We start from the raw sequence: 27,032 nt of genomic DNA, 5'->3' as shown, positions 1-27,032 counted from the left end.
GACAAGCCCTCCACCTCCCCAAACTTGTCGTCCAAATGCTCTACAAAGAACTGAGGCTTCATGGATACAAAGGATTCCCCATCTGCTCTGGTACAGACGAGAAAACTGGGCGAATACATGTCACTATCATTCATTGCCTTTCATTCCTCCCATTGTGTCGCCAGGGATGGGAACGATTTGGGGTCATAAACGTTAGCTTTAAAATGAGCCCTTGAACGCTTAGAGACTGCTGGTGGCTAGCCACCAGCAAGAGATGATGTAACATGCTTCATTGCGGGACATCCGCCCTGATGCCACCTACTTCGACCAAGGGCCCTCTCCATGGGCACCACCCAGCCACAGCAAGAGCCACCTGGCAGGATGGCCATTGCTGGGAGTTCTGATGCCCCAGGGAGATGGGCATCTACTCCTTGGCATACATGGGGAGTAAACGGCGCAGGCATCAGTAGAGCGATCCCTGTGTTGTCAGGGGGCTACAACCAACAGGGTACATGGCAGCCCCACCACAACGGACTGGCTACCGTGCTGGATCTTAGGTGCAAAAATGTATAAGGTCGTCGTCGCAGCGAAAAGCAACACTGCACAGTGCAGCGTGGTAATCGGACCCAGGGACGTATCCTCGCCCAAGAGATGGAAAACGAGCGGGACGCCATTGCAACGACGAGAAAGCCGGCTAAAGGTCTCAATGCACGACAGATACAGTGCACCATGTAAGGCGCCCTTCCCCAAGTGGCTCGCACTACAGAACAATTTAGAAAAATGGAGGTCAAACCCAAAAGGGGACCATCATATAAGGCCGAAAAGGTTGAGACTCCTTTTAGTCGCCTCTTACGAAAGGCAGGAATACCGCGGGCCTATTCTTACCCCCAAACCCACAGGGGGGGGTTTATCACTATACCAGCATCAAGTAAGTGGCACACTCTACACTACATTTACCTGGCGTCACAACTAGTTACCGCATGTTGAGTCTAATGTCTGCTATTTTTACAAGCAGTACCTGTTTAACGATTTTTACTGTATCCATGGAGGGCTTTATTCCATATTTTTTCTGCCATCTGACTTTAGCTTCGTAGCTCATCACATTAGTTTACAATTTTAACATCATGTAATTTACGCAAATACCAGTTTCATTACACATACTCCATTTCAATGTTCTGAAGTATTAAGTATTTTAGACATTTATTTTGTAACATATTTAAAATATTATAGGTAACTTTCCTTCTGAAGGAGATACCCTCAGTGGTACTGAAACCTGATCAAACTTTTACACTCATCTTCAGGAAAAACAGAATACCTTTAATGCCTAGAGATAGGATGTTCATATTCACAGGACATTTACATTAGTAAGTTCTGCAGAAATGTTTACCATTTCAGTCACCTCGGTTCGGCACGTGTCCTGCTGCCTAATAGGACCAGTAACTGCCATGGGCACTGATAACTTGTTCCATACCAACACTTATAGAGCGTGAATGGCATTATGTGGTATAGCCATCCATGTCACATACACCTGGTTCCAAAGTTCATCTGTGGTGGTTGGCATTCAGTTACAGCACCACTCCCATTGTTTCACCATATCTGACATGTCTTCACTGATGAAAAGTCTGGTAATATGGTAGGCCAGAGCAAAAGGCTGACATTCTGTGACACCAAGAAGGCATTTGTTTGTGCAGCAACATGTGGTCATGCATTGTCTCACTGAAAAATGGCGTGTGGGGTGCTGCGCAGAAAGGGTATGGCTACATGTCACAGGATGCTGGTCACAAGGTCACTCAGGTTACAGCACGCTGGATATACACCAACTGTGATTTGTGGTTGTACGCAATTGCACCCCCATAGGATAAGACCTCGAGTTGGCACTTTATGTCTTGTGCAAATGCAAACACTGTGATGCTGCTCCACATCTTTGGCAAACCAAAATACAGCCATTATTTTCGAATAACCAGAACCTGCATTCATCCAAAAACACTATCTAATGCCATTCCTGTCCCTATTAATGTCATTCCAAATGCCATTGCCATCTAGCATGTTTCTGCACATTTGTCAAAGGTAGAAAGAGAAGGGGATAATACGCATGTAACGCTTGCTGTAATAAATGGCGAGGGACTGTCACCACTGATAGTGTACGATGTGTTACACTGTTGCCCCAGAGCCGAGGAGGATGCAGATCTGCGACCTGACCCATCTTGTCGTGTTCTACGGTGTTCTGTGAACCATTCAGCAAACACCTGTTGCACTGCCGAAACACTTTGTCCCACACAAGCAGCAATTTCCCGGATGGATATGTCATTCTCTCACACAAATAATGCATCCTCTTTCAAACACACCGATTTGATGATACAGTTCATTCATACATCTGTGAGGCATCCTGCACGTCTGCTCACGTCAAGCCACACTGATCTGTTATCTTCAGTTTACAGTGACAATGAGAGCCACAGGCACATTTTACTGGTACGTAACTTGCGCCACAATACTGATATTGACCTAGAACCCGCAGGCCGATATGGTCCAAATGCCAATCATTTCTTCAGAACATACTATTGTAGATGTCCTGTGAATAAGAATGTCTTATCTCTAGTTGTTCAAAGTCTTTCAATTTTTCTGAACATGAGTGTAAATAAATTTATGCAGCCTGCTGACAGTATATTCCTTTTACTGAAAATTTATTTGCGCTTGCTGCTGTCAGCCACTTTTAAAATTGTGCTGCTGAACAATGTCCACCCTCACAAAAACAAACACATATGCATATACATGACTACACTGCCTCAGCTGGAACAGTGTAACCACCCATCTTTACAGCGAGGTCAATCAGGATGGCTGGATGCAGGTTTCAACCGCTGTCCTCCCAAATGCAAGTCCAGTGTGCTAACCACTGCGCCACCTCGCTCGGTAGGTTTCATGGAACAGGTAGCCAACAGCATTGAAAACTGTACCTTAAGAAAGAGGACAACTGTAGATATATATGGAAAACTATTGTCTGTCATGGTTCACTGGTGATTATGTGTAAGAACATCAGAAAGTGTGTGGTAATAACTCTGTACAGGCAAATGTTCAAATATTAACATATTTTAGCAACTGAACCTGCTGATTTTCCTTGTGGTTTATTAAATACAGTATCCAATTGTACTATGGTCAGTGGATAGGTAGATGTGACCAATTCCTTGGCTTTGAAAATTATCTGTCAAACTCCTTTGACTTCTTTCTACTCGGGTTATGTCATAGTGATTGTCTACGAACTTATGTGAATAATGACGTACTTTTTAACACAGGTTGAGAAACCACAAGCCCATACCAATTACGCTAGGCTCATTTGAATGTGTCTAGAATTTACTGAGACAGTAAAATGTGAACGACGTGTAATTAGGGCCTCCCATTGGGTAGACCATTCGCCAGGTACAAGTCTTTCGATTTGACGCCACTTTGGCGACTTGCACGTCAATGAGGGATGAAATTATGATTAGGACAATTGACAGTAAACTAAATCATGTGTTCTGGCAGAAAATGGACATTTTGAAGACATTATGTGAGGTTTTTTACTCATCAGTAACACACATGCATGCAAAAATACTACGCGCTTTTGGACTTGTGTTGATACAGCCCTATTTTTTTTATTTTTTCATGATGCATCCAATTCATAAGTACTGTATTGTCATCTATTTTTGATACAGCATCCACAATCAATTACCAAAGTAACTGGAGACAGATGTGAAATGCAAGCCATAAAAAATAGGAGAGAGAAGGTTTCGGCAGATTTTTGGGGCCAAATGTGAGAATTAGCTGAGGGAGATAAGTGTGGAAAAAGTAATGCAGTCAAATAATGATGAAATACCAAGAATATGTCCAAACGCACTTGTAGATTGACAAAATGAATATATACCAAACGGGAAAGTGCTCGTAGAAAGACACAATAAAAGAACACACACACACACACTAAATTTCAAGCTTTCGCAACCAACAGTTGCTTTGTCAGGAAAGAGGGAAGGAGAGGGAAAGACGAAAGGATGTGGGTTTTAAGGGAGAGGGTAAGGAGTCATTCCAATTCCGGGAGTGGAAAGACTTACCTCAGAGGGAAAAAAGCGCGCGCGCACACATATCCATCCGCACATACACAGACACAAATGTCTGCTTGTGTCTGTGTATGTGCGGATGGATATGAGTGTGTGCATGCGCGCGAGTGTGTACCTGTCCTTTCCTCCCCCCCCCCCCCCCCCCCAAGGTAAGTCTTTCCGCTCCCAGGATTGGAATGACTCCTTACCCTCTCCCTTAAAACCCACATCCTTTCATCTTCCCTTTCCTTCCCTCTTTCCTGATGAAGCAACAGTTGGTTGCGAAAGCTTGAATTTTGTGTGTTTGTGTATCAGCCTGCCAGCGCTTTCGTTTGGTAAGTCACATCATCTTTGTTTTTAGATATATTTTTCCCATGTGGAATGTTTAGCTCTTACACACACAAATGTTACCTAAGGAGCAACAGAAACAACTTGATGAAACATTGAGATACTGAGTCTCCAATAGGCACATAACCAAGATGGAGTAACTTCTGGAGCTATTAATTCCTTTCACAGGGAGAACAGAGGGATAGATTGAGAAATGTTAGAAAGAGGCTCACCCCAAGTTGAGAGGAACCCACCTCATGTCTTTGCAACCTCCCCAACCTATCCCTCTTTCCTTCCTGAAGAAGGAAAAGATAGTTCTGGAAGCTAGGAATAATTCTTTACTTTCTAATGAGTTTACTGGCAGTCCTAGAATTTCTTGCCCTGAAGGTAAAAACTATCCAGCAATTCTGTGCCTTTGTAATTAAATGAACAATCACCATCAGTGATTGGAAGGGGGTAGAGTAGCATGGGGAAGTACTGCAACCCGTGGAACGCAAGTGTCTAACAAGAACTGGCTAAGGGATAGAGATGGTTATGACAACCAAGGATGGGTGAGAGGGTGACTGGGAATACAAGTCAAATTATGCCATGAATCAAGATGCCATAGCAAATTGAGTATTTCAAGATGAAGCCCCCATAGTACCAAATGTCACATTATAATGACATGCCACACTGCTCATTCTTCATACTTCTACATAAGAATTTTTAAGTTAATATCAGTTTTCTCCAGGCTCTATAAAATATTGCTACATTTCCTTTAAAAAACTCACTCATTCCAATACAGGGATCAGAAAGTTAACTGGAAGAGTTTCTCTTTCAACTGTCAGCAATTGTCATATTGAGATGTTGAGCTCATTACCTTAACATCAGAAGTTCATCTAACTTCTTTATGAATTTTACACCCAGAATACTAGAGGTATTATTTTAGGTCACTAACAGGCTGACCAGGCATAATACTTATGCATAATTATGTTTCACACCATTAAAAATAGCATCAGAACAAGAGAACTATTTGTCACTGTAAGAGACTTCTACAAAAATCAGTGCCATCCATTGAATTTACATAAAAAAGGTAAAGCTTCCACAGTGAACCTGAAGCCTGATTTGAATACACAGTGCTTTACTAGGCATGGCTCTATTGGAGGTGGTATTCTATTGCCTTCCTCCAACATCTGAACTATGGGCAACTTTGCATTTTTCACATTAACAAACATGACAAGTGGTGAAAGAAGTGGTAAGTGACAGACAGAAATGTAGTAGTATAATACAGAACAAATTATTGAAAATGTACCTTCTAGCCAACAATTCAATTATTCTTACCTCTATGGCAGCATTACAATTAGGACAGTTCTTGCTGTTGCTACTAATCCATGCTTCTGACATTGTATTGTCAACCAGTAATTGTAACTGCCTTCTACCATAACGCTGCTCCAGCACTTCCTTTTGCTTCTCATCTGCTGACCGATATTCCTCCACAAGCCGCATTTTTTCATCTATGTGCAAAGTGAGAGGGCAAATTGTTTAACAGAATATAAAGTTTATATGTTTCAGATTGAGTAGTGCACAAAAATGTTCATTTTACCAAATGTGCTTTGGCTGCAATCTTTTAACGAAACATAACCTAAATGTTGTTTAACATAATTCTTTTACCCAGAATATAAATGCCATTAAAATGAAATATGATAAGAATTGGAACTCTACTCAAAATAGGCGCAATGCCTTAGGGGAAAACAGACTGTCTGTAAAATGGAATTTTTTTAGTTACATATTTCAGACACTGGGGAGAGAGAGAGAGAGAGAGAGAGAGAGAGAGAGAGAGAGAGAGAGAGAGAGAGAGAGAGAGAGAGGAGGAGGAGGTATCATCATGAGTCTAGACTTTTTAGCAAGTCATCATCAGATAATCTGTTAAAAAAAAAAAGAAAATGGGAGAAAGTAAAATACTATGAAATTAAACTACAAAACCACATCAACACCTATACACAACTACACACAATTTTCTATCCAATCATTTTTTAAATACTTTTGGGTCCGGTTGCATTCAGTGCAAACAAGCAACGCATGTTATGTACAGGACAAGCCACTAATGCCTGTGTCTGGCTAGTCAGCAGATATTGTAATGACAAGTGGCCCACATGTGGAAGTATGTTGAGAGGCGTGCACGCTGGTCATAATGGTGCAGTTACTGCAGCCTCTGAACAATCAACTACATGACTAAAATTATATTAAATTCTGTTCATAATTAATAAAGAAAGAAAATCCTAGGAAAAGCCTCAATATTCCTGAAAAGACACCGAAGTACTACAGAAGACTGTAATAATTTTGCAGTTATGTGGGAATTGGATTGTAGCCGGATCAGCAGCAATAATTTATGAAGAGGTATGAAGGGGAATTCAAAGTTATAACACCACTGATCTTAGAGTCAGCAGAGTCTGAGCCCCCACACGTATCTGTCACAATAGTCAAAGGGTGGCCTACCTTGGAATCTGATACAACATTGTAAATCTTCAGTTTTAGGTGACTCAGTCTACAATATGTGTACAACTACAGTCAGTGCAAGATGGCAACTGTTGGGAGGGCGGAAGTAGAGATGGTTTTACATCAGGAGGCGCTCTCCCAGTTTGCTCCTTGTCCTTTTTTCCTCAGGAGGAGGCTGGTGACCTGTTGCCACCAGTAGACACAGTGAAAGAATTTCAGAATTAGTTATTTATTTCCATAAGTTTCAGTCAGTTTTTCAACTTGCTGTTGATATCGGCTGTCGACGCCTATTGAGGATTTGTGTCTTAAGTGGCCTTCAGCCTGCTTGAGGTAGTTGCTGCTGCATCCTATGTTCCTGCTGCCCGCTTAATGGCAGCTCACTGACTATCGTGGCTCTGGCACTGCCCATACAGTGAAGGCGATGCGTCTGTTGGACTTACTCATTCCAATCTGGACAGAACTCTGTCGCCTCCCATTCACCACTGCTTTTCTTCATCTGCTGAAGTGAGACGACAGTTGAGGTGTAGCTGCATAGTACGATCATCCTCTGAAGTATCAGAAACACTCATGTTCCGATCCAGGATGATAGGGAAGACCCCCAGGTTCACCCCTGTTACAGCGATGGACTAATGTTGAACTCTGCGACTGGTGATCATAGCGAGGTACCCATCTTTTCCAGTAGTGGTTCTCGTCGTTCAGTAGCGTGCACTAAATCTACAACATGTTACAGTAATCTCGGAATTGAATGTGAATGTTATTCACATCATCGATCTGTCTGACCTACTGCATTACAAGCTAAAATACTGGGGTATTTATGGAGCAAAGTCATGGCCAATGTTTACCCAATGTCACTTGTCATGACCGCATAGGTCTAGCTGTTATGAAGGTATCAGCCAGGGGTTCTCACTCTACTGTGCATGCTTAATGAGTTTGTTATAGTATATGACCGGTTTATAAAAACTTTTTGTGTGAACTGTTGCTTTAGTAATAGTATTTCTTGCATCACGTTACAAAGTAGGCGTGATCCTGCCTAGCTGCTCCACACCACTATATTTCTGCCGAGGTCCATTGTTTGTTTCACCGGAAGTGCCAATGTTGTGTTTTCCCCTGACCCACTGTCAGTGCTGAAATATTCTTCTTCTTGCCCTCATACTGACACTGCCGTAATTTAAGTGAGATAGCTTTACTCTGAGACTTTCAAAATTTTAACAGTCTGCTGCCTTCTACGAGACTGGCCTGCAATCCCTCTCCTTTAAAAAATTTGGCACAAATTTTAGGAAAAACCAAAATCTTAATAGAAAATATTTCTTTACTTACAAAATTCCTTACCAACTTAAGATTGTTAAATTTCTGTGTTTGTTTCTGGCACAACCCACTTCAGGGGGATCTCATGTGCGGTTTCTAACTCTGCTTGCATAATTTTGAATCTTAGGAAAAGATACACTGCACAAATCACCACTAGTATGGTGATTATGCAAGTGTCCATAACACTAATGGTAACTGTGTTCTGCTTTCATCCATGGTGATATCCCTGAAGACGTCTTAACATTTGATCGACAGCAATTTGCCAATTTTCTGCACCAATTAAGCTGTGTATGTCCTACAGTATGGTAGCATCTGGTGTGTAGTTTACAAAGGAAACATCTTAAATAGGTAAAATTCTGAATGGATTTTCTGTCCAATACAATGTTGGTTGTACACTACTAATTACGGTAGTATGCATGGTGGTTGTTCATAGGTGAAAGTATACTCCCGCTATATCACGTTCTGTTCCGTTGATTAATATACCACTAATCTGAAATTCCACTCGTCATTCCTGTAAAAGTATCGTTTTTGTAATGGTTCAGTATTACCATTTGTGGCTTTTACACAGTATAAATGCAATGATTTCCAGCCCACTGAAAATGTGTTTCTGGCTTCATAGCCACCTTCTTACAATTGGGTGCATTCATTCATATTTCCCTAAAGTAGGTTTGCTTCGCAACATTGGTTATCTGTTTGAACTACTAATGCAGGACAAATAATAATAGTTTTATTAATACAATTACCAAGAGATCTACTGATTGAACTGCACACATTTTCAGTTATTAAGATACACGTAGTAGTTCATTAACCAAGAATTTAATCCATCTGTCAACAACACTCCATGCAAATGGATATGCACAAATCTTATAACATTTAAATTTTAAATTATGACTTACAGCTAGTTACAGGGACCTGTACATTCTCTCTCTCACACACACACACACACACACACACACACACACACACACACACACACAAAATTTATCTTCTATAAACTTGCTGCTCTCATTTATGGAAATATCATGCCACAGACACGAGGTAAATTCCTTTTTCCTCTTGAAATAATCCTTACAAAAATCTTTCCGGTGTTAACAGTGTAGTGGTTAATTGTTTATATGTAGGATGGTGGACAGCTTCTCTAATTGAAACTTTTCTGGCAGATTAAATCTGTGTGATGGACCGAGATTCGAACTCGGGACATATGCCTTTTGCGGGCAAGTGCTCTACCAACTGAGCTACTCAAGCACGACTCACACCCCGTCCTCACAGCTTTACTTCTGCCAGTACCTCGTCTCCTACCTTCCCAACTTCATTCTGGGAGCTTCTCTAATTATCTTTGATTTTATTCAATGGTCACAAACTGTTTGCTAATTCTCTTGTTAGCCTAGCTATCCCTACCACCCTATGTAACATTTTCGGATGACTATGTTACACTTAAAATTCTTATTCATGGCAATAATTGTATCATTAAAATATTGCAGTAATTCAATTGTTGTTTCCATGCATTCTTTTTAGTTTTATTTAACAATCCTCACTCCAGACTCATAATTTGTGTCATATGCCAACCCACTATTGTTCCTTTAGTGTCTTGTTACTTCTTGCACTTTAAAAATTGTACTATTCAGACATGAAATATCATTATCTGAAGTGTCAAATATGGTTTTTAGTAGTTTACCATCCACATTCAGCCATCCTATCTTTCTCTGTATTAGAGAATGTTTTACCCATTACTTGCTGCAACAGCTCTCTCAGCTTATAATAGCAAAACTTAAGCTAATAATTATATTGCCCCCATTTGGCGTCTTTCGCACTTCTGACGTGTCTTGCAAACTTTTCACTTCATTCCTAACCTCCAAGATATTGAAGGTCAGTATCAACAACCATCTGTGATTTTTGAGGACTTTATCTGGCTGCTGTGCAAACAAAACCTCATTCCACAAAGACTGGTTGACAATTCCTTCTGCTCTAATGATGAGCAAGATGATAACATTTGGTAAACTCCATCTAAGTGTCACCCTCACCATCACATTGAGGACATAATTTATATGTACTACTTCCCTCCTTAGAAAAGGTGGGAATACAACAAAAACACCAATATTCCCAAGTACACTACATAAACCAATGAAAACAAAGAAAATATCCTATTATTACCAATGTGTCTCTACATCCCTGGCTATGTATTCCTTGGTCTCAACCATTATAGCCTATTCTGCAGTATTTCTTTACTCTTTTGCTTCTTAGTTCTAGGTAATGGCAATTCCTCTGGTACTTGGGGAAAGGAACCTGCGGCCCCCTTGAAATGGTTTAATTCTACTGATATGAAGTACTGAAGTTTATCCTGGTAATTGCAACTTTATCGTTGCGTTCGTGTGAGGTGTGCTTGCTTGTACATGTTAATGGTGCGCATGCGTTTGCAATACACCTGACAGTCTTTTTTATTGCACTTTCTTCAGATCTCTGATGTCAAATCCAGAGACTTGCAATGCCCAATCTTTTTACTAAGTGTATCAGCATTTTTGTGTTTTAACACCCAGTTCATGGATTACATCATACTGAAATTCACTTAGTTCCAAATCACATCTTGTTAGAAGACTTGATGGAATTTTTGCCATTGTAGCCATTCTAAAGCTGCATCATGATTAACCAAAGTGACAGATAAAATCACAAATAAGAAATACCATATATCAATACCAACATCTCCTTTTCAGTGGTAGAATAATTTTGTTTGGCCTTATTACAATGATGAGAGATATATGTGATTGGGTGTTCTTTCCCATCAATGATTTTTCCAAAAATTACTCCTAAAACTATACTACATGTATCACAACACAATATGAATTCTTTTGTAAATGTGGAAAAATTGAAATTGGATCTGAAGTTAATACATCTTATAAATTTTGAAACACTGTCTGACACTCAGGTGTCCAGCTAAACATAACATCTTTTTGCAATAGTTTTGTTAGTGGTTGTGTCACTTCAACACATCTCTTCATGATTTTTCTGCAGTAATTTGCTAATTCAAGGAAAGACTGTAATTAATTAACCGCCTGAGGGACCAGAAAGTCATGTACTGCTGATGTAAAATGTTGATTTGTCCTTATTCCAGCTGTGCTAATTATATGCCCCAGATAGTTCACTTGTGATGGTGCAAAGAGACACTTATCAATACTAAGCATTAAGTCAAGCCTCTTCCAACCTTTCAAATACCGCCTCCAAATGCTGAGCAAACTTACACAGTTTATCTGATGCCACCTTTGAAATGGGTGCATCTTGTAATATAGAAACAATTGCCACTGTTGTACCCTACAGAAGTAATTTACCATCAAATACAACTGTCTGTTGTCAAAGGTTGATTCTAATACAACACCTAATCAGTGTTCACTTTTAATGCACTTCTATTTAATGGGAATGCTTCTCGAAGGAAGGAAGATTCCCACTGTTATTTAACAAGTCCCTTTTCCTTTGGTTTATACCCATGTGCCTTATGACCAATCTGCCAACAAAACATTGTGATTGTGTTTTTAAATGATTCTTTCTTCCACAGTGGTAACATTCTCTGGTTGACACAAACATTTTCTGACCATTCCAATACTTAGCAGCACTATCTATCTCTTGCAGATAAGTGGCTACACACAGGGCAGCTGGTACAAATTGTGGATTTGCCACTCTCACCCTGGAGAAAATTCTGTAGAAATCCCCCCATAGGAACACATCTAGCGCCCCATCCTCAGTACTCGCTCCCCCCCTCCCCCCATAACATTGCATCAGTGTCCAGTTTGTTAGTCAACTCTTAAGTTTGGACATTCAACTTGCATATCCAGTCTCAAAACGCTCCTACAATATCTTTAGCATTTGTCTACAATTACTGTTCTCGAAAGAAATGAGCATTATTTTGTTTTGTGTACTACTGCTTTAAGCCATTTACCAACTCTGTGACTGTGGTTACCTTACTCAAAACCTCATAGTACACGTTTTAGCCTCACCGGACAAGCATAATTTGGCCATAAGCAATGATGCTTGTTCAAGCCAGTTGCACAAGCTTGCTGCGGATAACATGCCCTGAATGAAAAGCAACGTTCTCTGATGTTTTGCCAGAAAAAAGAGAAATAAAAATTCCAACTGCTGGAGTCATGGGTGAGGGAGGTACTGCCAGTATTGATTTAATTTCACTAGGATTTGATTTTGAATGATCTACCATTTGATTATGTAATAGCTGCACCATTTGCTTGCTCTGTTTCTTTAATAATTTAACCTGTTCCGTCAGAGCTGATACCGTGTCTGCTGTAGTAGCTGCTTTGCGCAATTTCCTTTTCTATTACAGTAAGCCTTATACACCACACACAATATACACTATCATTAATACCAAAAACACTTATTCCTTCATTCATCAACATCCAATGACACTTAACACAGTCCTCTTTTGCATAACCATACTTCCCACAAGTGAAACATATTACAGGAATAAATGTATCACAAGGCACACTGTCCCCAGATAAATTACAAAGTTTACAATCTTCCAGAACTAAATACACTTCACTACAATCCCCCCTTAAATTTCCCCCTTAAATTTAGATACATTTATGGGTCCACAAGGCTTTGCAAAAAATAGCTCATAGCTCACTGTGTCTTATTCTGGACAGGATCAATCCAAAACATATTTGTGTGAGCAATGACTTTTTCAATGAGTTATTATCACTGGTGTGGCTCCAGTATGACACTGTTCATACAAACTTCTGATGACGATGCTGCAAGCGTCAGAAGCACAATCACTTCCTGATACCAATTCTGCTAACAGGCAATAGTTGGGAGGGTGAAAGTATGGATGGTCCTGTGTCAGGAGGCACTCTCCCTGTTTACTCCTTGCCAGTTTTCCTCAGAAGGATGCTGGTGGCCTGCTATTGGTGTCAAGACTCACTTTTGACTTCAGCTGTCAAAGCCCATTGAGGATTCACATTGTAAGTGGCCTTCAGGCCGCCCAGGTAGTCGACGCTGCATCCTTCATTCATGGCCAGCCGCTGTTATAGCAGTTTGCTGTCTAAAGTGGCTCTGGCACTGTACTGCGGTGCCACAGCAGTGAGAGGAATGTTGGTATTCTGATCCAGGATGATAGGAAACATGCCTTAGTCCACCCAATGGTGACAGTGGAAGGCTGTGGTTTGGAGCTCAGTGACCGGTGATTATGGCGAAGTAACCACCTCTCCCAGTAGTGTCTGTTGTTACTCAGTAGTGCGCAAGAAATCTACACCAGGCTTGGGCCAGAAGTCACTTTTGTGCAATCAGGCAATAGAGTGCAAACATTATGTACACCATCGATCCGTGTGACTGACTGCCTTATAAGCTAAAATGCAGGGGCATTTATGGAATGAAGTAGAGTATAATGTTTACCCGAAAGTCATGACCGCATAGTTCTTGCTATTATGAAAGTACTAGCAGTTTTCACTCTGCCACTCTTGCTTAAAGAGTTTGTTATAGTACAGGACTGGTTTGTAGAAGTTCTTGGTACGTGTTGATGCATTAGAGATAGTGTTTCTTTCCTCACGTAATGAAGGTGATGTGATACTGAAAAGCTGCTCTGCTCCACTACATTTCTGCTGAGGTCTGCCGTCTGGTGCACCTGAAACGCTAATGTTACGTTTTCCTCTGACCAGCTCTCAAGGGTGAAAAGTTATTCTTTATGCCCACCTCATGTTGACACCACCTTTATACAAGCGAGATAGCTTTGCTCTGGAACTTAAAAAATGTTAGCCATTTGTTGTCTTGTATAAGGTGGCATGCAACATTAAGCAAAAAATCTTGTGTTGTTTTAGTAGTGTAATGATGGTAAGTGGAGACTTAATTATGTGAACCTCAGTTATAAGAAACTGGTCATAAATTAGCCAGTAAGTATGGTATAGGTACTTCTGAGATAAGTGATCTAAAGAAGAATACAGATTCAATTATGACGAACATCTGTGAACTTGATAGTGAAGACTGGAGTCACTCCTATTCTGCTGAGGAGATCCTTGAAAAGTTAAGCCGATTCCTATGTTATATTGTTGATTGTGTTTAACTAAACTTGCAGCTTGACTTTTTTGGGTTCATAAACCTTTTATTTTATCTGTTATTACTTTTATGTTGTAATTTCATGTACTGGGACATTCCACGATCTTGGAGATTTGCTTCTCAATTTGGCCCTATGGAACTAGATGTGTAAATAAATAAATAAATCAATCAAGAAGTGATGAATAAACTGAAAAATGAACTTGTGGAATAAACTCTGTACTACTGATTTTTACAGGAACGATCACCTTGACATTATGTATTAATGGTAGAAGGATAACCATATGACAACATACACAAAAGATAACCGTATGTGGATGACGTACATTGTCTTTCTAGAGTTAATAATTAAAAAAAATGCTTTTCTTCATCATTCAGTTACCCAGATTTTTGATTATCCAAATGACCTGACAATAAGTAATCTGGATAATGAAGTCTCCACAGTACTGTGTACCTTGTTGTTTATCACTGATACTGAACTGCTACCGTTATCTGCATACAGTGTCTTGTCTTATACGTAGTAGCATAACTGCTTATCAATCAAGGTAACTCATGTATGTCAACTGAAAACACCTGGCCACATAACTATTAAACAACCACACAGTAAGTGGGAAAAATAGTGCATCATTTACAACAGGAAACGTCGAATGTATGTATAATATGTAATAATACAGGTTGCTCTATTCTTCCATCCCTCAGCTGGTGGAGAAGAACTGCGACAAACAATGACTTAAGGAATAAAAGAGGCAGTGCACTTTTGTTAGGTACCAGGAACGTTACATATGTAAAGGGACTGATAAGTTACTGCAACATTATAGTTAACATAATTTTGTAATTTAATTTTCCAGTATTTTACTGTCCCCCCTTTCTTTTTTAACAGCTCATCTGATAATGACTTGCAAACTTGCTAAGAAATCACAATAGTTTTTGCATACCAGAGGCGGAAAAAAATATAAGCAATGTTACCAGTCTTAGTCTTAACTAAGAAACTGGGACTTCACGTGGAGAAATTTGTAAGTGTGAGTCACATGACAACTGTAAAAGCGCGATTAAAAGAAAAAGTAAGTTGGTAATCGTGATAGAAGCTGTGTGTATGTACAAACACTGGTAGACAAATAATATTAAGATGGCTACAATATGCACCATGGAATTACAAAATTTGGAAACTTACTTTCTGTACAGTGATTCCAGAATGAAAAGCTAGTATGGTGATACACATTTGTTGCAGCCATGAAGTCTAGAAATGAGGCTGAAAGTTCACAAATAGTGCAGTATCTGTGGCTTATGCTATTCATCAGCTTCAGGTACAATGTGTTGAGATTATGAAAGACACAGCAACTATAACAGATATTGCGAAAGGTAATGCCAAGTGATACTGGATGACATTTCAACAACTGTAAACAGCCATTGTGGTCCAGCAAATGAAATTGTGCAGGAAGTGTTCTAATTTCACAAAGTAGCTTCAAAATTGGTGCCCCGGCAGTTGAATACCGAACTGAAATAGTGATGCGTGTCAATTTTATGATGCGCTGAACAAGGTGAGGTTTCTCTTCATGAAATGGGTTTGAAACCTGTGTCCACTAGCATAGATCAGAAATATAATGACCAAGGAATGGCACTCAGCCTCACAATCCAAATGAAACAAGTATAAATACAGCACGGAAGATTATAGCAACCTCTTTCTCGGATGAAAAGGAGGTTACACAGAGGCACTGTAAGTCATGAAGATTCATTGTCTCTCATGCAATAAACAAATATGCCCTAAAAGACGTCTACACACTACAATCTAATTAAAACAAGTTTGCTATCTGCAAGTGCACTGCTGAAACATGACAATCCATGATTTCATACAACCAAACAACAATTCTGGCCATTACAGATGTAAGGTTTGGGTGTCTTCTGCATTCATCTTACTCAAGACCCTAACACATTTAAGAAATGGAAGTAATTGTTGCCATTCATTACTAACAACAGGTACACAACACAACACCTTTCATGTAAAATGTGTGTTAACATTACGTGAAATCCAAAACACTATTTCTTACTCAGTAAAGTACAGAACTACTGCAATGCAGCATTACATGCATAAAAATTATTTAGAAAAAATATAGTTTCCTATGCTTATATTATGAGACATGTCTGTACTTTATTCATGCTCTATTTCTTTAAAGTTGATGAATTATGTATAAAAATGAAATCTCATACATCAACAGTGTGTGTGAGAAATGACACATACCTGACTTATAACGGCATGGTTCAACACCGTGGTAGACCATCTTGCAGTACACACAAAAAACATAATTGCAAGCTGGGCATGTCGCCATTTTCTCATCAGGATCACGTGTTGTTGGGTACTGGCAAAAGGACCTCGGACAATAAATTACATCCTCCATTGAATCTAACATAGCGTTTAGAAGCACAGAATCATATTTTTGAAATAATTCTCGGCTCACAAGTTCCTGCACCTAAAATGAAGAAAGGAAGTTTTTTTTTTTTAACTTTTAAAGAGTCTACACATAAATCTACAATATTTTGTTCCTACAATGTTTGGTTTTATTACAATATGCTTGTACATCCACATAAAATGTTGAGAAAATCAATAAGCAAACAGTGTGAGTGCAAAGACTTCTCACTACTGCCAACTTCAATGACTTAATACAGAATACAGTAGCTCTGCAGTGTTCATTATGAATTTGATATTTCATTTCACTGTGCTTTGTTTCTTCAACATGTGGGTAAAGGAGCATTTCCTAATTCACTGAGGGCACTATCTACCTGTACACTTCTAATTTCATGTACCAGGCACCGTAAAACATGTCTTCCAACTACAGTGCTAGAGGGAGTCAGATTTAGCAGAATTTGTTTCCTGCTGGAGAACATACTAATTCAAGAGCTTTAGCAACTGAAATGTAACTGACCAAAAACATTTTCATTTAATAAATTACTTTTCTGATTTCTCATTATTTTAAAGAAGCATTTCATTTTTTGCATCCTGCTGCAATAATGCCAGTACTGGAATTTATATTTCAAAAGCTTAGGCAACAAACAAGAAATGAGTCATCTCCCTTGTGCCACCAATCCTTCAGTAACAAATTCTGTAAGGGAACAAATTGCATAAATGCAAGAAAGCCACACTAGAGAAGATACAGTCAGTAACTAATAAGTGTGAAATTCGTGCATCCAGAATTTCCAAACTAGACAGTGAAGGACATCAAAAATCATTTGTTGCCCTAATAAATGAGCAACCAAATCATTGAAGTCATTATGATATTTAATTACAGACAAGCTAAAGCAAAGGACAAGAAACTGAGTTATGTGCCCTGAACACAGTTAAAAAACAGTGTCATTGGCACCACTGATATTGATATTTACCTCTTCGTTACTGCTCCACAGTCAAGAGTTCTGTTTCATGCTATACTTAACACAAAACTGGTTTCTCTTAAATTTTTGGAAAGGGGATTTGCTAATTGTTGGCTGTCCACAATTCCAGCTCTTTATGGGAACCTATATGACTGAACAATAAAAAACACGTGGCAATTGTTCCAAAGGTATATGCCAATATATATGTATGTCTGTGCAATCTAGTGAGCATACCTTCTTTGTCTTTTAGCATACGTATTTTGTTCAGCTCTTCTCATTCGTATTATTTTGAATTTTACCCTGGCTCTTTCGAGCCAGATAATGTCTCTATATAGAGGTGTGGGTTGCACCATACTTTTAACTGTTTATTGACAATTTTGTAGTCAATAATACTTTGTATCCATCAACAGTAAGTATATTTGCTTATATTTTTTGTCTGAAATAAAATTAGTTATTTTATTTTTTAAAACAATTGTTCCCATCAATAGAATTGTGTGTGCTGTACGGATTCCTAATAGAGCTTGTTTTCACTTTTCTTTTTCAGGTAGGTGCAGATAGTAGTCTAACAGTGTACTTTCCCCTCTTTGTTTTCAGACTTGCTAAATTATTCTTCCATGACCATTATATTAGCCTTACCTCTAATTTAATACCTCTCTGTATTCTTAGTCCCTAGCCCTCTTCTGCTCAGCAGCAATTAAAATGTTAATTTTGCACAGCTCCATAGTGTTTTATTTCTCTCTGGTTCAATGGCAATAACCAACATTCCATAGCGTTACTTTAAAGGCTGGATTAACCCTTTTGCTGCAGTGAATTTTATCACCCAGAGATCCATCAAGTCCTTTGACTTAGGAGTAGGAAAATTTAAAGCTGAAAATAATATCAATGTTTTGCAGAACCCCTGATGGACCTGGGCTTTCTATTGAGAGTTTTTTTCTACCTGCATTTGGAAGGCCTCCATTTTAGGGCACTGATGACATACTCCCTCCCTGCTCGTACCCTCTATTTGCTACACTTCTGAAGAACTGCACTGCCTTTAGAATACAGTGAAAATATGGAAGTGAAATTTGTAAGCAAGTTTACTAAGCAACAGTACACAGGCATTTCCCAGGGTTTTATCATTCTTGCCCATGTGCCATAATCAAGTCTCTTGATACCGTACCAATCTTAAGGAAGTAGAAAAAGGGAACTTTAATAAAATGCATTCCTGTGGAAAACAGAATAATTTCATGTCCCAATGAAGAAAGAAAACGACATTAAGTGTAGAAAAACTTTCTAGCAATAACTAAAAAAGGCATTTAACACTTCAAAATTATCAGCAATTGTAAGAGGTAAAACAACACAATTTAAAATCCTCATTGAACTGCTTAATAAATAACATGTTACTAATCGTAAATAAAAAAACGTACCTGTGCAGGTGTCGCTTCTGAGGTGCATTTATCCTCAGGGCAGGCTATATGATGGACAGTGCCCTCTTTGATGCGGACTTCAAGGTACGAGGAGATGCAATTGCGACAAAACACATGACCACATGGCTCAAACTTTGTGCTCTGTGCGCCCACTTTATCCTTCAAAAATAAGAAAGTATGCTTATAACATATTGCAAACATTGGTTTTTACACAGGGATAGGACTGCTGTGGCAAGAGGGTTGGGAGTGGATATGATGTACCACAAAATTGTGTAGATTTGAAGGGTTGCAGAATACCACTCTGGGAGGAGTGAAAAGGATGGTGGGCAGGATGTTCCTCATTTCTGGACAAGATGAGAAATACACAAAGGGTATTAGCAATTGCATTTTTGATGTCTGGTAGTGACTGTACACACACACCACAGTCCTCTATTCTAATGGAAAATTCAAGGTATAAAATTATCTAGTGTCAGAAGAAGAAACTCCACAATGAACTAAGGTAGAACACAGATAGGCATTTTATTAAGTATGTAAGATGCTAATAAAGAAAATAAATAAAAAAATAAATACAAGGGAGGAGGAAAAAAGAAGAAGAAGAAAGAAAAGAAAAAGGCTATAAAGTTATAATGGTCTAGATGTGTTAAATACCATTTCTTTCAAAAGTGATTTTATTCGCTCTAAATGTGCTACATCCATGCGAGTATTTTATACTACTGACAATCAATGTGGAATTACATCAGTTTAATGTGCAATAGTTGCATACTGTTTGTTGTGTTGTGGGTACTTACAGCATTTTTAGGTCACAACTGTACTGTCTATACATTCCATTGTATATGGAGAAAAATGGTGAGAGTTGTGCAGCATCCTAAACTCAGATTGGAATGTATACCGCAGAGAGAGGTTGGACAGTGAAGGGGGAGGCGTGTTTATAGCGATAAGAAGTGCAATAGTATCGAAGGAAATTGACGGAGATCCGAAATGTGAAATAATTTGGGTGAAGGTCACGGTTAAAGCAGGCTCAGACATAGTAATTGGATGTCTCTATAGGTGCCCTGGCTCAGCAGCTGTTGTGGCTGAGCACCTGAAGGATAATTTGGAAAATATTTCAAGTACATTTTCCCATCATGTTACAGTTCTGGTGGTGGTGGTGGTGGTGGTGGTGGTGGTGGTGGTGGTGGTGGTGGTGGCGGTTAGTGTTTAACGTCCCGTCGACAACGAGGTCATTAGAGACGGAGTGCAAGCTCGGGTTAGGGAAGGAAATTGGCCATGCCCTTTCAAAGGAACCATCCCGGCATCTGCCTGAAATGATTTAGGGAAATCACGGAAAACCTAAATCAGGATGGCTGGAGACAGGATTGAACCGTCGTCCTCCCGAATGCGAGTCCAGTGGGCTAACCACTGCGTCACCTCGCTCGGTTTATAGTTCTGGGTGGAGATTTTAATCTGCAGGATATAGACTGGGAGACTCAAACATTCATAACGGGTGGCAGGGACAAAGAATACAGTGAAATTTTTTTAAGTGCTTTATCTGAAAACCACCTTGAGCAGTGGCGAAAACATATTGGACCTTCTGGTGACAAACAGACCCGAACTATTTGAAACAGTTAATGCAGAACAGGGAATTGACGATCATAAAGCGGTTACGGCATCGATGATTTCAGCCGTAAATAGAAATATTAAAATAGGTACGAAGATTTTTCTGTTTAGCAAAAGTGACAAAAAGCAGATTACAGAGTACCTGATGGCTCAACACAAAAGTTTTGTCTCAAGTACAGATAGTGTTGAGGATCAGTGGACAAAGTTCAAAGCCATCGTACAATATGTGTTAGATGAGTATGTGCCAAGCAAGATTGTAAGAGATGGAAAAGAGCCACCATGGTACAACAACCAAGTTAGAAAACTGCTGCGGAAGAAAAGGGAACTTCACAGCAAACATAAACATAGCCAAAGCCTTGCAGACAAACAACAATTACGCGAAGCAAAATGTAATGAGAGGAGGGCTATGCGAGAGCCGTTCAATGAATTCGAAAGTAAAGTTCTATGTACTGATTTGGCAGAAAATCCTAAGAAATTTTGGTTGTATGTCAAAGCGGTAGGTGGATCAAAACAAAATGTCCAGACACTCTACGACCAAAATGGTGCTGAAACAGAGGATGACAGACTAAAGGCCAAAATAATAAATGTCTTTTTCCAAAGCCGTTTCACATAGGAAGACTGCACTGTCATTCCTTCTCTAGATTGTCGTACAGAAGACAAAATGGTAGATATCGAAATAGACAACAGAGGGATTGAGAAACATTAAAATCACTCAAAAGAGGAAAGGCCGCTAGACCTGATGGGATACCAGTTCGATTTTACACAGAGTACGCGAAGGAACTTGCCCCCCTTCTTGCAGCGGTGTACTGCAGGTCTCTGGAAGAGCATAGCATTCCAAAGGATTGGAAAAGGGCACAGGTGATCCCCGTTTTCAAGAAGGGACGTCGAACTGATGTGCAGAGCTATAGACCTATATCACTAACTTCGATGAGTTCTAGAATTTTGGAAAACGTATTATGTTCGAGTATACTGACTTTTCTGGAGACTACAAATCTACTATGTAGGAATCAGCATGGGTTTCGAAAAAAGACGGTCGCGTGAAACCCAGCTCGCGGTATTCGTCCACGAGACTCAGAGGGCCATAGACACGGGTTCACAGGTAGATGCCGTGTTTCTTGACTTCCGCAAGGCGTTCGATACAGTTCCCCACAGTCGTTTAATGAACAAAGTAAGAGCATATGGACTATCAGACCAATTGTGTGATTGGATTGAAGAGTTCCTAGATAACAGAACGCAGTATGTCATTCTCAATGGAGAGAAGTCTTCAGAGGTAAGAGTGATTTCAGGGGAGTGTCATAGGGCCGTCGCTATTCACAATATACATAAATGACCTTGTGGATAACATCGGAAGTTCACTGAGGCTTTTTGCAGATGATGCTGTGGTGAATCGAGAGGTTGTAACAATGGAAAATTGTACTGAAATGCAGGAGGATCTGCAGCGAATTGACGCATGGTGCAGGGAATGGCAATTGAATCTCAATGTAGATAAGTGTAATGTGCTGCGAATACATAGAAAGAAAGATCCCTTATCATTTAGCTACAATATAGCAGGTCAGCAATTGGAAGCAGTTAATTCCATAAATTATCTGGGAGTGATTTAAAATGGAATGATCATATAAAGTTGATCGTCGGTAAAGCAGATGCCAGACTAAGATTCATTGGAAGAATCCCTTAGGAAATGCAATCCGAAAACAAAGGAAGTAGGTTACAGTACGCTTGTTCGCCCACTGCTTGAATACTGCTCAGCAGTGTCAGATCCGTACCAGATAGGGTTGATAGAAGAGATAGACAAGATCCAACGGAGAGCAGCGCGCTTCGTATTTAGTAATTGCGAAAGCGATACGGAGATGATAGATAAACTCCAGTGGAAGACTGCAGGAGAGACGCTCAGTGGCTCGGTACGAGCTTTTGTTAAAGCTTCGAGAACATACCTTCACCGAAGAGTCAAGCAGTATATTCCTCCCTCCTACGTATATCTTGCGAAGAGACCATGAGGATAAAATCAGAGAGATTGCAGCCCACACAGAAGCATACCGACAATCCTTCTTTCCACGAGTAATACGAGACTGGAATAGAAGGGAGAAACGATAGAGGTACTCAGGGTACCCTCCGCCAGTATGGAGTATGGATGTAGATGTAGATTTAACTGCACAAATAAATTCAGGAGTGGAACCAGTACTATCTTCCACAGGTATGTGGATATGTTTGGATGTTTTATATTTCGAACTTCATCATAGCACTTACATTTTCAGAAGGGCTACATCATTGATTTTACATTGTTTCATCAGTAGCTGTTATTTTTGACGGTACTGGTGGACATGAGGCTCCAAACATTTCAGATCCTGGTGCTATAACATAGCTTAGATATTGGTAATACCACCACACGATCAGGTATCATGGCAATATTGTAGTGTAACAGATGCCAGAACTCTCGTGTGAAGCTAAATACATTTCACTTTGAAAATTTGAAGCACTAAACAACGAAATACTATGATTTACGCCCACACTACCGTAATAAGCAGCACTTAGTTGTGAATAAACAGTTATGGCAAATTTGTTGTTACAAGTAAAAAAAAAATCATTTAGCTGAAATTGCTTGCTGTTTGTTCATAAATTAAATTCCTTTCATGTAGTTATACAGGGTGGTCCATTGATAGTGACCGGGCCAAATCTCTCGTGAAATAAGCATCAAATGAAAAAACTACAAAGAACAAAACTCATCTAGCTTGAAGGAGGAAACCAGATGGCACTGTGGTTGGCCAGCTAGATGGCGCTGCCATAGGTCAAATGGATATCAATTGCATTTTTTAAAAATAGGAACTCCCATTTTTTATTACATATTCATGTAGTACGTAAAGAAATATGGACGTTTCAGTTGGACCACTTTTTTTACTTTGTGATAGATAGCGCTGTAATAGTCACAAACGTATAAGTAAGTGGTATCACGTAACATTCCTCCAGTGCGGACGGTATTTGCTTTGTGATATATTACTCGTCTTAAAATGGACCATTTACCAATTGCAGAGAAGGTCGATATCGTGTTGGTGTATGGCTATTGTGATGAAAATGCCTAATGGGCATGTGCTATGTATGCTGCTTGGTATCCTGGACGATGACATTCAAGTGACCGGACCGTTCGCCTGATAGTTACGTTATTTAAGGAAACAGGAAGTGTTCAGCCACATGTGAAATGTCAACCATGACTTGCAACAAATGATTATGCTCAAATAGGTGTTTTAGCTGCTGTCACGTATAATCAGCACATAAGTAGCAGACAAATTGCGCGAGTATCGGAATCCCAAAAACGTCGGTGTTGAGAATGCTTCATCAACATCGATTGCACCTGTACCATATTTCTGTCCACCAGGAATTGCATGGTGACAACTTTGAATGTTGTATACAGTTCTGTCACTGAGCACAAGAGAAATTATGGAACGATGACAGATTTTTTGCATGCGTACTATTTAGTGACGAAGCATCAGTCCCCAGCAGTGGTAACGAAAACAGGCATAATATGCACTATTGGGCAACGGTAAATCCACGATGGCTACGACAAGTGGAACATCAGCGACCTTGGCGGGTTAATGTATGTTGCGGTATTATGGGACGAAGGATAATTGGCCCCCATTTTATCAATGGCAATCTAAATGTTGCAATGTATGCTGATTTATTACATAATGTTCTACAGATGTTACTATAAGATGTTTCACTGCATGACAGAATGACGATGTACTTCCATCATGATGGATGTCCGGCACATAGCTCACGTGCAATTGAAGCGGTATTTAATAGCATATTTCATGACAGGTGGATTGGTTGTCAAAGCACCATACCATGACCCACATGTTCAACGGACCAGACTTCCCCAGATTTCTTTCAGTGGGGAAAGTTGAAGGATATTTGCTATTGTGATCCACCGACAACACCTGACAACATGCGTCAGCATATTGTCAATGCATGTGTGAATATTACGGAAGGTGAACTACTCGCTGTTGAGAAGAACATGGTTACAGGTATTGCCGAATGCACTGAGGTTGACGGACATCATACTGAGCATTTATTGCATTAATATGGTATTTACAGGTAATCATGCTGTAACACCATGCGATCTCAGAAATGATAAGTTCACAAAAGGTACATGTATCACATTGGAACAACCGAAATAAAATGTTCAAACGTACCTACGTTCTGTATTTTAGTTTAAGAAACCTACCTGTTACCAACTGTTCATCTAAAATTGTGAGCCATATGTTTGTGACTATTACAGCGCCATCTATCAAAAAAAGTGTGCTCCAACTAAAACATTCATATTTCTTTACGTACTACATGAAAATGTAATAAAAAATGGGGGTTCCTATTTTTAAAAAATGCAGTTGATATCCGTTTGACCTATGGCAGTGCCAACTAGCAGGCCAACAATAGCGCCATCTGGTTTCCCCCTTCGAGCTAGACAAGTTTCGTTCTTTGTAGAGACATTTACATTTAGTTATTGTTCATCAACTATTATAGCACAATATCTCTGTTGGACATGGCCTGTGTAGACGGAGTAACGTAATGCTTGAGACGCCTTCTGCTCTCAAATCTTTATTTTTCTGTTTCTGGACAACCTGATGCAATTTTCTCTGGACTTTTAGCATACTTTATTTTTCCTGGATGACCAAAAATGTTTAATATCATTAAAACATGGTTGCTAATTCATATGTCACACAATTTTTTTTGTCATATCTGAAAACATTACTTTTGGTCCTTAGCACATTTAAAACGATAAACAGTAAGTGTAAGAGTGTTTAAAACACTTCTTCATAAATGTAACAAAGGCAGATGGTGTTTCAGTGGAGTATCTGTGTAAAGTAAATCCCTTTGGACTTCTTCACAAAGCTGAACATCTTGCCCACTTTTGAAATTTTTTTGATAAAGGCTGTGGGAAATGTTACTGTATTAGCCATGCACCTTTTTTTCAAGAGGCTTCTTGAGAAAATTTTTTAAACATATTCTGACTAATCACAATCACAAATTATTTTACTGACAAAGAATCTGCGTAAAATGTTAACATTGCACCTATTCTAAATTTATGCCATTTATTGATTGCCTATGTTTCGATAATACCAGGAGAAATCAATTAAATGGTTTACATTAATCTGACCATTTATTTTATAATTTTACGCTTACTAACCCTGTCATCTGTGATACCACTATTTTTAATCATCATCATCATCCCAATACCACAGCTGTGAAATTTATATCCTCATTGTCACAAATATTTGTCTGTTTCTACCACATATGTTGCAATTTCTGAGGTTTTGGTTACTGCGGGACCTGAGAACACAGCTGGTTCTATCTGAATATTTATGGAATTTCCCTTCTGTGACAATGTGAGTATTCGACAGTGTCTCTTGCTTCCCAACTTATTGTCTGCTTGCAGTGATGATCTCTTTGGCTGCGTAGAACCATGCACACCCTTTTGTTCCTTTCACATGTCACGGTGACCGTCGACAACATTGCAGCATGAAATACATAACTACACCACTGACACCCATTTAAACTTTCACTGTCTCCTGCAGCAATGAATACGTACTACTGTCCAATTTTAAAGTCAATTCAATTCCAACAACACATGGATTCAGGGAAATTGCAGTTTAAACGTGGTAGATGTTCCTAAAAAGACAAAGTACACAGCACACATTCTCATGGTTGGTAAAATGACGTTATTTGCTGTCTGCTCATAAACCTCCCACCCCACTCATTTAGTTTTTAGTGAAGCTGGTGTCACTGTTTCCCCTCCAATCATTCTGTAACTGCGTACTTCAGCAAGTGTGAAACATGCACAGCAATATCACCAAGGAAGCGAGTTGTATGTAAGAACAGCTACTAATACATAAACAAATGATTGTAATCACGATTCAGTCCAATTTTCGAACATTTCCTCATCTCACAATCCACTAATGTCTGTTGGTACTATTTCCACAATAGGTCTTAGCAGCGTAATTTATTCTCGTGAGAACAACAAGTCCATCTAGTATGACTTATTTCACTTGTTAGACATGTCATTCTGGGTTAAGCTTACTTTTTTTCATCTTTATGTCACCATCGTATTCTAAAGCCGACTGAAAGGGGGTAATGTTTTCACCCAGTATTCCAATACGCAAACAGCGAGCGAATTTCTCATTTGCACATCACTTAGTAAATCATTATAGTCTCTCAGTACGAAAACTATCGTTGAAAACCTGTTCAAATACAATAACAGCCAGTAAGATGATAGACTTTAGTGCTATTTCCTCCCATGTTTCTTAAAACTGTCAAATTTTATGCAGAACATTAGATTGTTGTACTAGGTAGTTCAAAGCTTTTCACATATTCCTTGCACTAGCACTGTCCAAATCAAATGTCACGTGATTGTTCGAGTAACATCAATATTGTATACACTGATAAGTCAAAACATTATGGCCATCTGCTTAACAGCATGTTTGTCTGTCTTTGGAAC

The 27,032-nt window shown here is 39.4% G+C and overlaps 1 protein-coding gene across 2 annotated transcripts in view; it reads right to left on the bottom strand.

Moving 5' to 3' along the window:
* Positions 1 to 27,032, bottom strand: part of LOC126277881 (E3 ubiquitin-protein ligase RNF14-like) — an 82,841-nt gene that overhangs the window by 10,270 nt on the left and 45,539 nt on the right. For both annotated transcript variants that reach the window (XM_049977411.1, XM_049977412.1), the window contains 3 exons: positions 18,956 to 19,114; positions 16,426 to 16,654; positions 5,691 to 5,863 (listed from right to left, as the gene is read on the bottom strand). In XM_049977411.1, coding sequence (XP_049833368.1) covers positions 5,691 to 5,863; positions 16,426 to 16,654; positions 18,956 to 19,114 — 561 coding nt within the window. The remainder of the gene's footprint in view (positions 1 to 5,690; positions 5,864 to 16,425; positions 16,655 to 18,955; positions 19,115 to 27,032) is intronic.

Source organism: Schistocerca gregaria, chromosome 6, assembly GCF_023897955.1.
Source record: "Schistocerca gregaria isolate iqSchGreg1 chromosome 6, iqSchGreg1.2, whole genome shotgun sequence".
Classification (NCBI taxonomy): Eukaryota; Metazoa; Arthropoda; class Insecta; order Orthoptera; family Acrididae; genus Schistocerca; species Schistocerca gregaria.
This window is presented reverse-complemented; position numbering and strand designations above follow the sequence as displayed.